Here is a 14,834-nt window from a genome sequence, read left to right as displayed (position 1 = left end):
AGGGCAATTACACATGCATATAAATGACTCAATCTTATTTAAGGGTTTAGCAGAGTTCAGTAAACGCACTAATTAACTTCATTATCAATTCAGTTTGGATATCTGAAGCAGTTTTCATTATGCTGGGGAATTCACATTCAGAAAATTATCCACTCTTACTTTCTCCAATATATCTATCCTTTCCCCCCCTCTTAGTTGTGGTTGGCTCTCTGTTTAGAATTGGAAGTAGGCAGACAGTTGACCTGGCAAGTCTGTATGTTGCTGCATTGAGGTTTTTTTTTCCTTTCTGTTCAAATACAGCTTCTTGGCATGTCATATTTCAGACTGTTACTCTATGAAACAAGTTCTGTATGTTTGCTAATTCTGTCTTTTCGTTCTCTCCCAGTTGACTTAATAGGGATTTATAGCTTCTTTCATTTCTTGCAATGACACAGGAGGAAACATAGCCAAGAACGTAGTCACTGTATAACCCTTCCTTTGTTACAGACATCTGAAATGTTAGAAAAGCAATATATTCAATAACTTTGTTTTTCTGACTTAACTGAATCCCATAACTGCAATTCCCATAGTTCCACTTCAGCTAATTCCTTGTGCTTCGCTTTCATTGTCTTGCACAGAATTTCAGTTTCTTCAAAGAAAAAGCAAACAATAAGATTTTTCTTTGCCCTTTCTTATTAATCCTTTCTTTTTTTGCTTATGTCCCGATTAACTTTTACAGCACTCTTTTCTCAAGGAGTTGACAAATGTTCTTTTTTCTCACCTATTGATACCTTTTCAAATTGGTGCTCTAAATGTCATTTTTCTTATTTTGACTTGACTAAGTTTCTTCTAGTGTATGTGTGTTTGGGCATCCCTTTCTCTGTTGCATCAAAAATTTCTATCTGCAAGTATAACAATTTTCCCTTTCAAAGCTTTAGTGACCTTTTTCTACCTCTTCTTACCTTTATCTGTTATTGAATCATTAGTTGCCACCACCATTTTTTTTTTTAATTATACCGACCTGCAACACCAGCTGGTCATGCTTGTCAATCATTCTTCTCTTGATGAACTCCTTTCCAGAAATGGCTATAAACTACTTTCATTTTTGTTGTTTTAAGTTTTTCCTTTTTCCTCAAACTTTTTTTTTCTCATGAAACTTGCAGGAATCTCGTTGGCAGCTGGCTACGTACCTTCACAGATTGCACAGAAATGTGTTGTTTAATATTGCTGTCGTGTTGACTTCAGTATAACTTTTCTCCAAGGTTTTGGTGGTCCTACTCTGAAGGAAATTCCTGGTTGCTATGATAAAGCTGCGTGTAATTATTCTGTAGGAACTAATGCATTTGCACAAGGATGTACTTCATTACCTTAGTGCCAGCTTGTCACTGTTGATTGAACTCATGGGATCCATTGGAGAAATTATCCTCTGGAAGCTACAATGATTCCAACGTAGCAGATTATTTTTAAGCAAAATGTTAAGTTTCCCCAATCCCCACCATTTTTTTTTTTCCTCTTTGTTGTATGCTACAACTGCCTCAACAGCTAATCTTGTGCTTCTCAAACAAAATATATCAGTGAGAAAATTAAGGCCTTGATTCATGAACAGCCTTTCAGAATATTATTGCTAACATTATTAGATTAAAATAGTCACGAGGTGCTGTGCTGTGTAGAAACAATAACCATCAATTGCCTTGTAAATGAGCTCTGACTTTATGCTAAATCTGCGTAATACTTAAGCATTATTTTTTTATAAATAAAATCATTATCTTTTACATATCTGAATGTGAAAACTTAATTACTGTAAAGTGGCACATCAGCACAACAGAAATTTGCAGTTTCAAGTTTCCTTGAAACCAAACTCTTTGATAGGAGAGCAGACATAATTTCTAGAGAGTATCTTCAAATTACAGAAATTATTTTCTTAAACGTTGCTTAAAGAAAATAAAATTTCCAATTAACAGAGCATTAGCATCTTCTTTGCTTTTGCATTTTTCCCAAGCACTAGATCTGGGAAAAAACAGGATCTATTAAAACATTTTGTGTTTATTAAATTGGTTATGTCATGCATTTTTATCACTGCTGGTTAGAAATTATTAGGGAATGTTGTATGCATGTGGGATGCACTGGGAACTCTTCCATCTAGAGTCTTTGGAACTTCAGGGCAAAAATAATGTTCCAGCTGCTGTTTCAAGTAGTTGTGACTTAGGGTTTGGTTTTTTGGTTTGTTTGTTTCTTTTTTTTTTTTTTTTTAATTTTTTTTTTTTTTTCATTTTGAGGTTAACTGGAACTGTGTTTTGTGATTTAGTAAATATGCTGGGTTTTATTCTGTAATAACTAAATTAGAATTCTTATAGGAAGAGGTAGCTGTAATTCCTGATGGAATCATTTTCATTTACAGTGTCACTGACCTGTTCTGCAGAGAAGGAGAAAAATCCCAACGTGGAACTCTATATGTGCACTGTTTAAACTCCTGTTGTAGTCAGTGGAGATCCAGTCAATGGTGCATAGAGAATAATGCAGTTAATCAGCTATTAGGTGCCTGATTCAGTTACTTAATCATAGCTAACAACAATTTGAGATGCTCTAAGTTATCCTTCTGTCTTTTAGCTACTGACCCCAATAATGTAGGCCCTCTGTCGGACCTACAGGTGTTAGCAGTAATTAAGATACCTGCTTATATCTCTCAGTCATCAAAGCCTGTGTTTAAGCAGCAGAATCAAATACATTGTGTATGGTTTAGGCTGGGTTACTTTTTTGGGTCCAGTGACATTATAGCCCTAATAAGAGCTTAGACATCCAATGACACCTGAATTTTAGTGTTGTCATCCTGAGCTGAATCTTTTCCGTATTCTCTCACCTAGGGTCTGTTTTATCTTTGCAGGACTAGAGTTTTCAATTAGACCGGTTCATTAGCTGTAACGTACACTGCAAAAAGAAAAAAAGGAAACAAACAAAAAACCCCAAACCAAAACCTTCCATGGCACAAAACATTAAATGTAGAATAAATATGAATAATTATGTAAAATACACTATTTTAAATTCCTCCTTTCCAATGGGAGTACCAAAAAGTGAAAAAGAAAAAGGAAAGTTAATACTTGGTGTTCTGTCTTATGAACAGAATCTGTTCCACCTCACTTTGTTTCCATCATAATCTTAATGCATAATGACTCTTAATGCATGAAGTGTATGGTTTTTGCATGTTTTGATCCCTGCACCTTGACTAATTGTTATTAAAGACAAAAAAAAAAAAAAAAAATCTGTGTTGCAGGTGTCCTGACTTATTACTCTCTCTTCTGTGGCTTATTTAAAAAATAGTTGGCTTTGTTATTTGTTCTTGCATTAGACTGTATATATGTATATACGTAAATATTCTAGCTGTTATTTGAGAGTATCTTGATAATTTAGAATTTATTAGCTGACTTTTTTCACTTCAGTTTAGATTCATACAATTTTTTATGGTTCTAATTTAGGATTAATGTTGTTTTTTTTTTTTTTTTTTAATCAGAAGCGCTTACTTTTATAAAGGATATCAGCAAGAAATAATATAAGAAAACATTTCTCAAAACCTCCAAACTCTAACTTCTTCCTGAAGATACAATTAAAGGATACAATTAAAGTTGTCTTCTTAAAATAAGACCTTCAGCAGTCTTTAAGAAATCGTTTATTTTGAGAGATTGAGTCAGGATAGTAAAAAGTTATAGCCTGAAAGTGTTGCTGTTCCAGGTATGCAGAGGAATGGGTTTTCAGAAAACAGAATTCTTGTTTGTGCAGAAAAGACTGTAATTACTCGTAAGAGTTGAAATTCTTTTTAGAAAAAATCAATAGTTTATCTGATAGCAGTAGAGCTATAGAAGTATACACACCAGCATACAAGTTAGCCTGTTAGTTTTCAGACTGCTGAAGGAGGTTTATTTTAAAAAATGTGTTTTTGCTCAAATGCAGTTGGGATTTCTTTTCTGGTTCTGTTTTGGTTTGGTTGTTTTTATTATCTTTCTCCATGAAGAATCAGTTAGGTTTCCTGCAGCATCTGCTTGAAAATGGAGGCAGAGAGAGAAATTAGTACAAAAGATTTTTGTAATTTACTTTAAATATTTTATACAGAATACTAAGTACCAAGAGTGGCTTACTTAAAAAAAAAAAAAAAAACAAACCAAAAAACACACATACACAAAAAAGAACTTTTCCTCCATCCCACCAAGCCACCAGACCTAGGATTTTCTTTTGCATTTTGCTTTTCAGAGGAGTAAAAATCCTGGATTGTTGTACTTGGTGTGTTCTTTCTTCACTTGGTGAAGTAAGAGCTGAAATTTCCAGTTTAGCCAGTCAGATTATTTGTGGTGCATCTGTGAAATGCAGAATATGTTTTCAGAAAAGACTGCAAAAAAATATGCTGAAGCCTTAATGGAAAGAAAGACTTAAGTTAGACCTGCCACTTCAGTGGTCAGCTTGAGGCACTGATTTAATGTGTACTGCAGTAAAAGATACTGAAAATATGTTCATCTATAGTGAAATTGCCTTATTGAAGCTAATGTGTTTTGTCACTGAGTTACGGTGGGACATAATTCACTTGAGCGTAACCTGGCATCCTTTTCCTCTGATGTCTGAAGTTTTCTCATGAGTTAGTAAGTTGTAGACTAATACCTCACATTCAGTTATACAGGTAGAATTTTTCTGTTTCAGTACACTTCAGTGTATGGGGAAATGAATAATGGAGTTCTTAGTTTGCTGTATGGAGGAAAATATTTATTTTCTATTGCTGAAGACTGTGTTTACATTAGCAAGCTGATTATATATTTATGTCACATGTGTAAGCTTTGCAAAGGATGCAATTAACACAAACCTTTCAGGATTGGAATACCACAGATCAACCAGCATGGATGTTCTGGGTATTATTTAAATGCTTTACATGAGGGAGAGCTGGTAACGGAAACCTCCATTTGTGGGACGTATCTTCTACTTTTAAGAATTGATTTACATGTGAATTTACTGAGACTGAAGATGTTTTGCAGGTTAACGTGTAGATGTAGACGTGCATGTAGTGCAGAAGCACTTTGGTATGAGAATAGGCTGAGGTCTGAGTTCTTTTTTGTAGTCTTTTAGGTTTGCTATATTCATACCCTGTAAGTGCCAACTGCAGAACGTCAAATCTTGATGGTGCTTTTTCACTTGGTGCGGAGATAAATGTTTACATCTCTTCACCATTTTCCCTACTGAGAATTCAACTTAATCCTACCTCTGTGCAAGTACAAGATTGTCTCTATTATTGGCTTTCTTGAATTATTGAAGATTAATTTTAGCACGCTCAATCTCCTCATTTGTAGAGAGAACATTATTTTAACAGAAGCATTCAAAAAGTATGTAAAACATTGCCATTGTAAACTTTTGAATTAAAAACAGCTGGTGTCTGTGGAAACGAGTTTATAGTTGAATAAGGGGCAAAATGTTCTGCTGATCATGTTACTCACTTCAGATTGAAACTCCTAAATCACTTAACTTGTCTTTTGTTTGTTTTTATGACAGCTGCTGCTTAAATTAATGATCATTAAAATGTGTTATTAACAGTGTGCCTGAACACTAATGCACTTGGCTTTAGGTCATTAGCCTAATTAAAGCATGAGTCTAAAACTTGCCATTGTGTGTTGGATATGCTCACAGGATGAAACCAGCGTCTCCTCTAGCCAGTCTGCTGATTTGTTGTACTGGACGACATCAAAAACCATGAAGGTGTTGTCTAACACAACTATGACTACAAAAGCCATGCTGCATGCTGTCAGTGATGGACAGTGGTGGAAGAGATCATTAACTTATCTCCGACCATTACATGTAAGGGATTGCTGATGTGTCTCAGATGCTTACGCATTCACTGATATATTAGTATAAAAGCTAGGCTGCTTTGTAGGTATCTGATAAGTGAAGACCTCAAATCAATAAATGAATTAGAGACATCACAGGATTGTTTGCAAGCAAATCCCAATGAGAGAAGGGGTCTAAAGCACTTTCCTTTTCTTGTTTTCTAATCTGTTTTCTCCAGCTTTCTTAGCTTAGTGTGAGAAGGCATAGTTGAAATTTGGCAGAACTTCAGAACTTTGGGGAAGAAAGCACAGTGAAGTCCACTCTTTAGTACTCTTATTTTATATTCAAAGCTGTTCCTTTTCGGTTTCTCTTTTCTACCTTCTCTATTTCAGTGGATTTTCATATTTTATGATACTAGTTTCTCTGATACTACTTTTGAACATAATTCTCTTTCTTAAGAGTACTGGACCTCATTCAGCACTGGTTTATGTAAGATGACTCCTGTCTTGCTCCCCACTGCATTCAATGATATTTTCATTTACTGTTGCTTTCCTTCTGAACAGAAGTTATAGGCTTCTCCCCCTCAAATGTCTAGGCTAAACTATACTTATTTTTCCCAGGGCCAAGAATTTGGAGGTACATTAAAAAGTGGGCCTGGAGAAAATGCCACTGTGGAAAAGCAAGGGTGTCATCCGTTTTATGAGTCTCTAATTGCTGATCCATATGTTGCGGAAGTAAGTTTCTGTTACAGAATTCGGAAGTGTTATTTTTTTGTGGAGATCTTTTAATTAATTAACAGTATGGATTTTGGAGTATTTGTGTGACTTGCAAGGATTTGAAATTTTGTGCAACAGCAGGAAAAATTTTGCTATTGAAAAGAAAGGAAAGCAAATGCAGGAACTGAAGTAGATAATTGCATCAGATACAAATGAGGTAAATATAACTGCAGCATGTAGTGCGCGTGTGTCAGTTATCTTATTTTACTTCTAGTCTGAAATCAGCTATGGCACATACCAGAACAAATCTTTGGAAAGCTTTGCAGAAGTATTGCTGAGAACACAGAAACTTACAGAAACAAAAAGCGAAGGAAAAGACCTACTTCCACCTACAGAAGGTATGGGTATGTGTATATTCACTCCGAGAATCCGTGAATGGTTTTAAATATGGAGAACTGCACACAATGACGTGAAGTACTGTCTGGGTATTTTGTACAAATTGCGATCTGTTCAACATCTTGCGTTGGTAAGGAGTCTTGATAGAAGTAGCTGCAGAGTTTTCAGAAGTGGGATTTTTAAAAGGAGTCGCTCAGTAAAGACTAGAAATCTGCAATCTGAAAGTTGACTTTAAATAAGCAGAAACTGATATTTGGAAAGATATGAACATTGGGGGGAAATTATTGAAGGTTTTCTGGATACTACCATGTACAGATATTTAAATGGAAATTTGCAACCCAGCATTAATGTTATTTGTATGTATGCCTGTGTATTTGCTTATTCAGATTCTGTACCATTGTGTATACAGCTTTCAGCATTGCCGGATCATTACAGTATTTTATTTGGTAATTAATGCCTAACTGCAGCTTCTGGAATGAGCAGAACTTTTTGTTGTCTTCTGAAATTTCTGCATTTTAAAGGTTATACTTAATAATTTGTTAACTGAATCAGTTTCACTTTAAAAAAAGAAAACCAAACAAAAACAAACAAAAAACAACCAACAAACCACACAAGACCACCTATGATTGTTTGTCTTTCCTTTTGGCTGTCTCCTGCTGGTTTGAGAAATGAACTGTTTAAATATTTACATGCTGTTAGTGTCTTTTGAAGGAAGTATCTCTATTATATTTTACTCTGTGGTAAGTTCTGCCATGAAAGATGAGTATATTACATCACTTGCAATATCAGAAAAGTTTCAAGTGAGACTTTCTTCAACAGCTACGCATTTTTATTTCAACTGGTTAGTGAAACCCAGCATATTTCTTACAAGTATACAATTCAGTAGTTTGAGATATGTGATATTTCTACAGATAACCTGTACAGTTGTAATATGACAACACTGTGAATTGGAAGAGGTCATCAACAGGTTGTATAAATGGGGATGTATTCACATTTTCTTCCTTTTGTACTCTCTTAATGCAAAAATAGTTTTAAATCGGTACTTAAGATCTCTTTTTTCTTGCATGCTGAAAGTCCATAGGCTTCTAGCTCTGATTCCTTTGTGTTAAAGGAGGGGGAGGCAACGATTAAAGTGTTCATTGCTTTCTTAGGGCAAATGATGTTAGTTAGCAGCTCTTTGGTAATACTTCTTGCTCCAGCTTCAGTAATTGGAACTGGTTGTTTACAATTCAGTCGCTGCCTTTGAGATGGAAATTTCAGTTTTGGGAACTTTTGCTTGAAGAAGAAAACAAATTTTGGATTCCACCTTTAGTTTTTGAGCCTCTATCTTCTGCCTCTTAAGTGTGCAGACTGCTGTTTTTTCCATTTTAATACTTCTCTTCCACGACTCGACATGACAATAAGAAAAGGTTCTTTGAATATATCAATAGAAAAAGGAAAACTAGGGAAAATGTAGGCCCACTGGTGAATGAGATGGGTGCCCTAGTGGTGGAGGACGCAGAGAAGGCAGAGTTACTGAATGCCTTCTTTTCTTCGGTCTTCACTGCTAAAGCTGTCCCTCATGAATCCCACCCTCTGAAGGCAAAGGGGGAGGTCTGGAGAGTGGAAGATTTTCCCTCAGTTGAGGAGGACCGGGTCAGAGACCACTTGGCCAAGCTGGACATTCACAAGTCCATGGGCCCTGATGGCATGCATCTGCGAGTGCTGAGAGAGCTGGCGGATGTTATTGCTAGACCACTCTCCATCGTCTTTGAACGGTCATGGAGAACAGGAGAGGTGCCTGAGGACTGGAGGAAGGCCGACATCACTCCAATCTTCAAAAAAGGCAAGAAGGAGGACCCAGGGAACTACAGACCGGTTAGTCTCACCTCTGTCCCTGGGAAGGTATTGGAGCGACTCATTCTGGTTGTCATCTCCAAACACGTTGAGGAACAGGAAGTTATTGGAAGTGGTCAACATGGATTTACCAAGGGTAAATCGTGCTTGACCAATCTGATAGCCTTCTATGGTGTTATAACTGGTTGGCTGGATGAGGGGAAAGTCGTGGATGTCATGTACCTTGACTTTAGCAAGGCTTTTGACACTGTCTCCCATGACATCCTCATTAGGAAGCTGAGGAAGTATGGGCTAGATGAGGTGACAGTGAGGTGGATTGAGAGTTGGCTGCGGGACAGGACTCAGAGGGTTGTGATCAGCGGCACAGAGTCTAGTTGGAGGCCTGTAACCAGTGGTGTCCCCCAGGGGTCAATACTTGGTCCTATTTTGTTTAATATATTCATTAATGACCTGGATGAGGGGACAGAGTGTATCCTCAGCAAGTTTGCTGATGATACCAAACTGGGTGGGGTGGCTGACACCCCAGAGGGCTGTGCTGCCATCCAGCGTGACCTGGACAGGCTGGAGAGCTGGGCAGAGAAGAACCTAATGAGGTTCAACAAAACCAAGTGCAAGGTCCTGCACCTGGGGAGGAAGAATGCTAGGCACCAGTACAGGTTAGGGGCTGACCTGCTGGGAGATAGCTTGGAGGAGAAGGATCTGGGGGTTGTGGTAGACAGTAAATTATCCATGGCCCAGCAATGTGCCCTTGTCGCCAAAAAGGCCAATGGAATCCTGGGCTGCATAGGGAAGAGTGTGGCCAGTAGGTCGAGGGAGGTCATTCTCCCCCTCTACTCGGCACTGGTGAGGCCACAACTGGAATACTGTGTCCAGTTTTGGGCTCCCCAGTTCAAGAGGGACAGGGAACTGCTGGAGCGAGTCCAGCGAAGGGCAACTAAGATGATTAAGGGCTTGGAGCATCTCCCTTATGAGGAAAGGCTGAGAGAGCTGGGACTCTTTAGCCTGGAGAAGAGAAGGCTGAGGGGAGACCTTATTATGGCGTACAAGTATCTAAAGGGTGGGTTGAAGGAGGATGGAGCCAGGCTCTTTTCATTGGTTCCAAGTGACAGGACGAGGGGCAATGGGCACAAGTTAGAACACAGGAAGTTCCGTTCAAATACACGGAAACAGTTCTTTACGGTGAGGGTGACAGAGCACTGGCACAGGCTGCCCAGGGAGGTGGTGGAGTCCCCTTCCCTGGAGATTTTCAAGACCCGCCTGGATGCAGTCCTGAGTAATGTGCTCTAGGCAATCCTGCTTTAGCAGGAGAGTTGGACTAGATGATCTCTAGAGGTCCCTTCCAACGCTGATAATTCTGTGATTCTGTGACTCTTACTCTGTAGTCAATCTGAATTTCACTTACAAGTCCCTCCAACTGTGCTGTGGAACTGAGTTCTGTGTTTTCCAGAGGAAAACTGAGCTATATTTATTCTGTACTCAACAGTCCTGCTGTATGGCACCTTTTGGTAGTCAATAGACAACATTCTTACACATCAGTGTAACGTAGCTTTCTGTAAATGAATAAAGTGGTAATTTGGTAATTGCAATGCACTTAGCCCTGGATTACCAGTATTGGATCCCACCTCTTCTTTCCCCTTCTTAATGCTTTGCTTTATCAATTCCCAGGAAAGGCCTTATGATGAGGTAACACTTGCAGGATTGTGGAGCTTGAAGAATATGCATATTAATAGCACACTGCCAAAATTAAAAATAAAAAAGTCATGTAGATGTGATCCCCATTTATTATTCTGTGTTTTTCTCTCATCTTCAGGCTTACTCTAAGGCTTTTGGAGGATTGTGCCATATGAAACTTGAATGCTAATATGAGTTATTAACTACTATACTAGTATCTAACAAACGTAGCAGATTTCATTTTATTTTGATCACAAGTTTAATCCTGTTTGTTCCTTCTAGCTGTCTTCTAGGACAGCTGCAGCTGCAGGTTTCAGCTCTGTTAGAAGAGTCGATGAACTTGAAAGAAGATGCAGTTCAGCAAAGAAACCCTAGTTGTGCTTAGCACGTTTGCATCGAACTGATCCTATTACTGTAGCAGTGTCGTGCTCCGGGTGTGAAATGCTTTCCTCAGAGGCAGCACGCATGATAAAACTCAAGATAATGTTTGCTGCTTCTTTTGTGGATTTGGAAGGGTCGCAAGCCTTGGACTTTGACTTTTCTTGTCCGTTCTATCTGGATGTAGGTGGTAGATTGAGCATTTTCAAGTGAAGTGGTAACACCCATCACTTTGAGTCCAGTAAAACACTCTTTCCTCAGTTGTGCCATTACAGTGCATCCAGACCCAGCGTGACCAAGGCAGTGTTGTGCATCTCTGTTTAGTTATAGTTGTCTCTCTCCAGAGCCCTTAGGGATTTGATGGGGAGGTTGAAGGTGAGATCTGAATGCAAGGTTACTACGATTGATGGCTACATTTTGTTGTAAGCAAATCGGGCACTAAACTTGAAGGAAACCCAAGAAAGTCAGTCACACCTTTTAATCTGCAGGAGTCTTAAAACAGAGAGTTAGCTTAAAGTTCTCCATGATTTTGTAATTGCTTGCAGATATGCCTGTTTAATTGCAATATATGCTTTTAAGTTTAGTGAGATTTTATCACATCTAAAAGAACAATGGAAGACTTGGAGCAGTTTTTGCAATTTTTTCTTTTTCCCAGAGGGAAAAACAAAACAAACAAAAAACAAAAACAAAACCAAAAAAGAGTTGAAGCTTCCTAGGTATTGATAAATTCTCACAAATAAACCATTTTCTTCCATACTTTGCCTTCCAAACAGGCTTGTGGCATAAAGTAAAGACCTGCACAGGAGATAAAAAGTATTCATAAACCAAATATTTTTTTTGTGTTTCCTTAAGGAAATATTGCTTGTGGGACAGCAGCATTGGCTCATTGCTTGTCACTGCCTGTCCTCCCTGGTTTGCCAGCCCTGTAACGTTTAATCCCTTTGGCAAATTTCAAATTTGGCAGTGGTCTGAAATGATCCTAAGTTCCTGTGAATTTTCTGAAGATGTATGAGAGGTCTGAATGGCATCCTGCTAATGTCCGTACGTAGCATGCAATTTGAACTCAGCCCTGTTAGATGTCGGACAATTCCTGTAGGGCTTCACTGGGAGACAGAAAACAGTATAAAATTAGCTTTGTGTATACACATGTGTGTTTGTGTATATGTAAAGTAGGCTTGTATATATATGGATACATGAGCATACCTGCACAGAGAAAATTTGTATTTATTGAACCAGTACAGGAGATACTTTGGATTTGTTTGTTTGGTTTTTCGTTTTTTTTTTTGTTTGTTTTTTTTTTTCAGAAGGGATGACAATGGAGGCAGGTCTTTCTTCTTAAGTACATTCTGTCAACTGGGATGCCTTTGTGTTGAGCTTCATGCAAGAGCATGAATAAAATCATATTGTTTTCTGGCCTCTTATTGGTGCCACGTTCTTTGTCATGATTGCTGTCTGAAGGATGAAGATAAATTTCTGCTAGTGGGGCAGTTGTCTTGTTGCTGATGTTCAGTTGGAAGAGAACCCACAGTTTACGATGTATATCCAAGGCTTTGCAATCATTACTTTTCCAGAGAAAGGGAGAAGAGGGTAGAGCCTTAATTCTTCCTTCCCTCTTCCCAGTTTTTTCTGTTCAACTAGAGGTGATTGTAAGAATATATAAAGTAACTTTGCTTGTGCTCAGAGTAGGAAATACCAATTTTGCAAACTATTCATCAAGATTTTAATATCGCATATTTCCAGAGTCCTATTATTTTTGCTTGTACAGCACACAGGTTATTTTGAATGTAGCAGAAACAAGCTGTCAGCAGCAAGAAACTATTGCTAAAAGCTATTTGAAGCATAGAGCATAGGTGCTGTTGTACAGGCTTGTATTTGCAGTAAGTGTGACGTATTGCCATGTAGACAGTCTCTGTGATGACTTGTCACATAGCCAAATAGAAACATCAAATTTCTAAGGTCCAGCATGTAAATCCACTTCAGGCTGATGGCAAATTAATGATAATCTCAAAATTATAATTGGTCAATCAAGCCTTTTATAAATCATTCTTTGGAACAAAGAATTCACTGGAGGGCTATGTGTAAAGTGATCAAGTTTCTTGCCTTCGTGCCCTCAAGAGTAGTTTGTGTAATGTGGGAATACAGACTTCCTTAAAATAAACAAAGAGCTAAGTTGCTGGAAGGTGTCTTCTACTGATTGGAATAATAATAAGAATAAGAATAGTAATAGTATCATCTGTAAAGAAGGGAAACCATAATGTTATTTTCCTGGTATACTAAAAATTCCTTATGCAATTTCTGGTCCAGGTTTCATAAGACTTTTGGAGTTGTCCCTGGAACTAATAATTTATGTTCTCTGCTCCCAAAATTGAATATTTATTCTGTAACTGTTGGTACTTTTGTAGCAACTGTGATGATGCTTGACTTTAGTACAGAAGGACGTAACTACATTAAGGAGAAATCCTGTTACTAATCAACAAATCTCGTGTGCTCACATTGTGTCTGTGTATTGGTTCTCGTATTTGTGTAATGTAAAATATAGTGGGTTTTTTAAACAAAAAAACAAGTTTGGTATCTATAATAGTGTACAAAAAGCAAGTAATTTTTGTGTCAATTTTACTAGAAGTATGTCTTTTTATAATCAGAGTAATTATTCTTCAGTGCATTAATTTCAGCTATCATTGTGCTGATATTTCTGTTTGCAGTATGTGGCAAGACCTGGTTTTGGTGTTTCACTGATCTCATTTAAAATTCATATGCCACTTGCAGCTTTTTTTAATTTTAATTAAGACGGAAGTTTTTTATATGTTTTGTTGTGTTCAGTGTTAAGTGAATTAGAGCTCAGGCTTGAAGAGAAGACGTTTCATACTGTTCCTCAGGTTGGTACCTTCTAATGCTTACAACATTACGTTATTGCCTTGATTTTACAAGTAAAAGATTTACTTGTTGTAAATCGGTACAGGTGATATTTTAGTGGCTTTGTTTAGCATCTGTTACTGCATAGTTTCATTCTTGTTTGGTTAATGCATCAGACGCTTTGCCTGGAAGTCAAGGTAAAGCTGTGCTGCAGTTTAATTACATATTATCTGTTTCTGGATTGCACTGATAAGTGTTTAATTAAGTATGTATAGAGTGCTTAAAGCTAATGTCTAATAAAATACAGTTACACCAAAAACATTTCATTTGCTAACTGTCAAGGCTAGATGGGTCAGTAATCAAAGCTTTATTTCCACTCCCTGTATATTGCAGTTCTGCTACAACTGGCAAGTGATGCTTTACCAAATGATATGGCCTTGTCTCTCGCCTATCTACTTGCACTGCCACAGGTATGTTGATAGTGATTTTGTTTCTGTGTTTTTGCCAGGAAAGACTATTCATAGCATTTCAAAATTCCGTAAGAAAATGTAATTTCCTTGTAGTTTTAAAATCTAAGTCTTCGGATTCATTTAAATACAGATTTTTTTATTAGATTGGGCTGGTGCATTTAAAGGAAACAGAATAAATGCCATTGAACTGGCTTATGAGCATGGCACTGGTGAAAAGACACATTTTCTTACTTAAAATAGTGGGGCCACCTGACTAACAGTTCTAATGTAGCTCAGAAATATGGATAATAACTTTGTGGTATAGAAGCATCAAAACTGTAGTTGGAAAATAATTTTGGTTAGGTGTTTATGCAAGGGGAGAAAAGCCTCATAATGTAGAATTATCTTTGTGTGTGTGCGTGTAGGTTACTGATTAACTTGTGTGCCAGAAAAACATAGTCAGAGCTATTTCTAAATCACAGCAAGTAGCTTTTCAGAAAGTTTGTGCACTTACTGTTGTATGCTTGCTAATTCTTTCATCTAAATTAATGCTCTCTTTCTCCTAGGTGGTAGATGCCAACAAATGCTTTGAAAAGCAATTACATTCTGCGTTATCTCTCCAGCTGGCGAGTTATTACTATAGCCTGCAGATCTATGCTCGTTTGGCACCGTGTTTCAAGGACAAATGCCACCCTCTCTACAGGGTTAGTACTCTTTCTTTTTAAAACCATATTCATTAATGTGCAGCATTAAAGCTATTCTA

At 37.6% G+C, this 14,834-nt stretch overlaps 1 protein-coding gene across 1 annotated transcript in view; it reads left to right on the top strand.

Moving 5' to 3' along the window:
• NBAS (NBAS subunit of NRZ tethering complex) overlaps nucleotides 1-14,834 on the top strand; it is a gene marked incomplete at its 5' end in the record, with an annotated part of 193,283 nt that overhangs the window by 81,963 nt on the left and 96,486 nt on the right. The window contains 5 exons of the mRNA XM_082481713.1: nucleotides 5,635-5,802; nucleotides 6,393-6,506; nucleotides 6,763-6,886; nucleotides 14,016-14,092; nucleotides 14,638-14,775. Of these exons, the coding sequence (XP_082337839.1) occupies nucleotides 5,635-5,802; nucleotides 6,393-6,506; nucleotides 6,763-6,886; nucleotides 14,016-14,092; nucleotides 14,638-14,775 (621 nt within the window). The remainder of the gene's footprint in view (nucleotides 1-5,634; nucleotides 5,803-6,392; nucleotides 6,507-6,762; nucleotides 6,887-14,015; nucleotides 14,093-14,637; nucleotides 14,776-14,834) is intronic.

This window comes from Vanellus vanellus, assembly GCF_965231255.1.
Source record: "Vanellus vanellus genome assembly, chromosome: 3".
Classification (NCBI taxonomy): domain Eukaryota; kingdom Metazoa; phylum Chordata; class Aves; order Charadriiformes; family Charadriidae; genus Vanellus; species Vanellus vanellus.
This window is presented reverse-complemented; position numbering and strand designations above follow the sequence as displayed.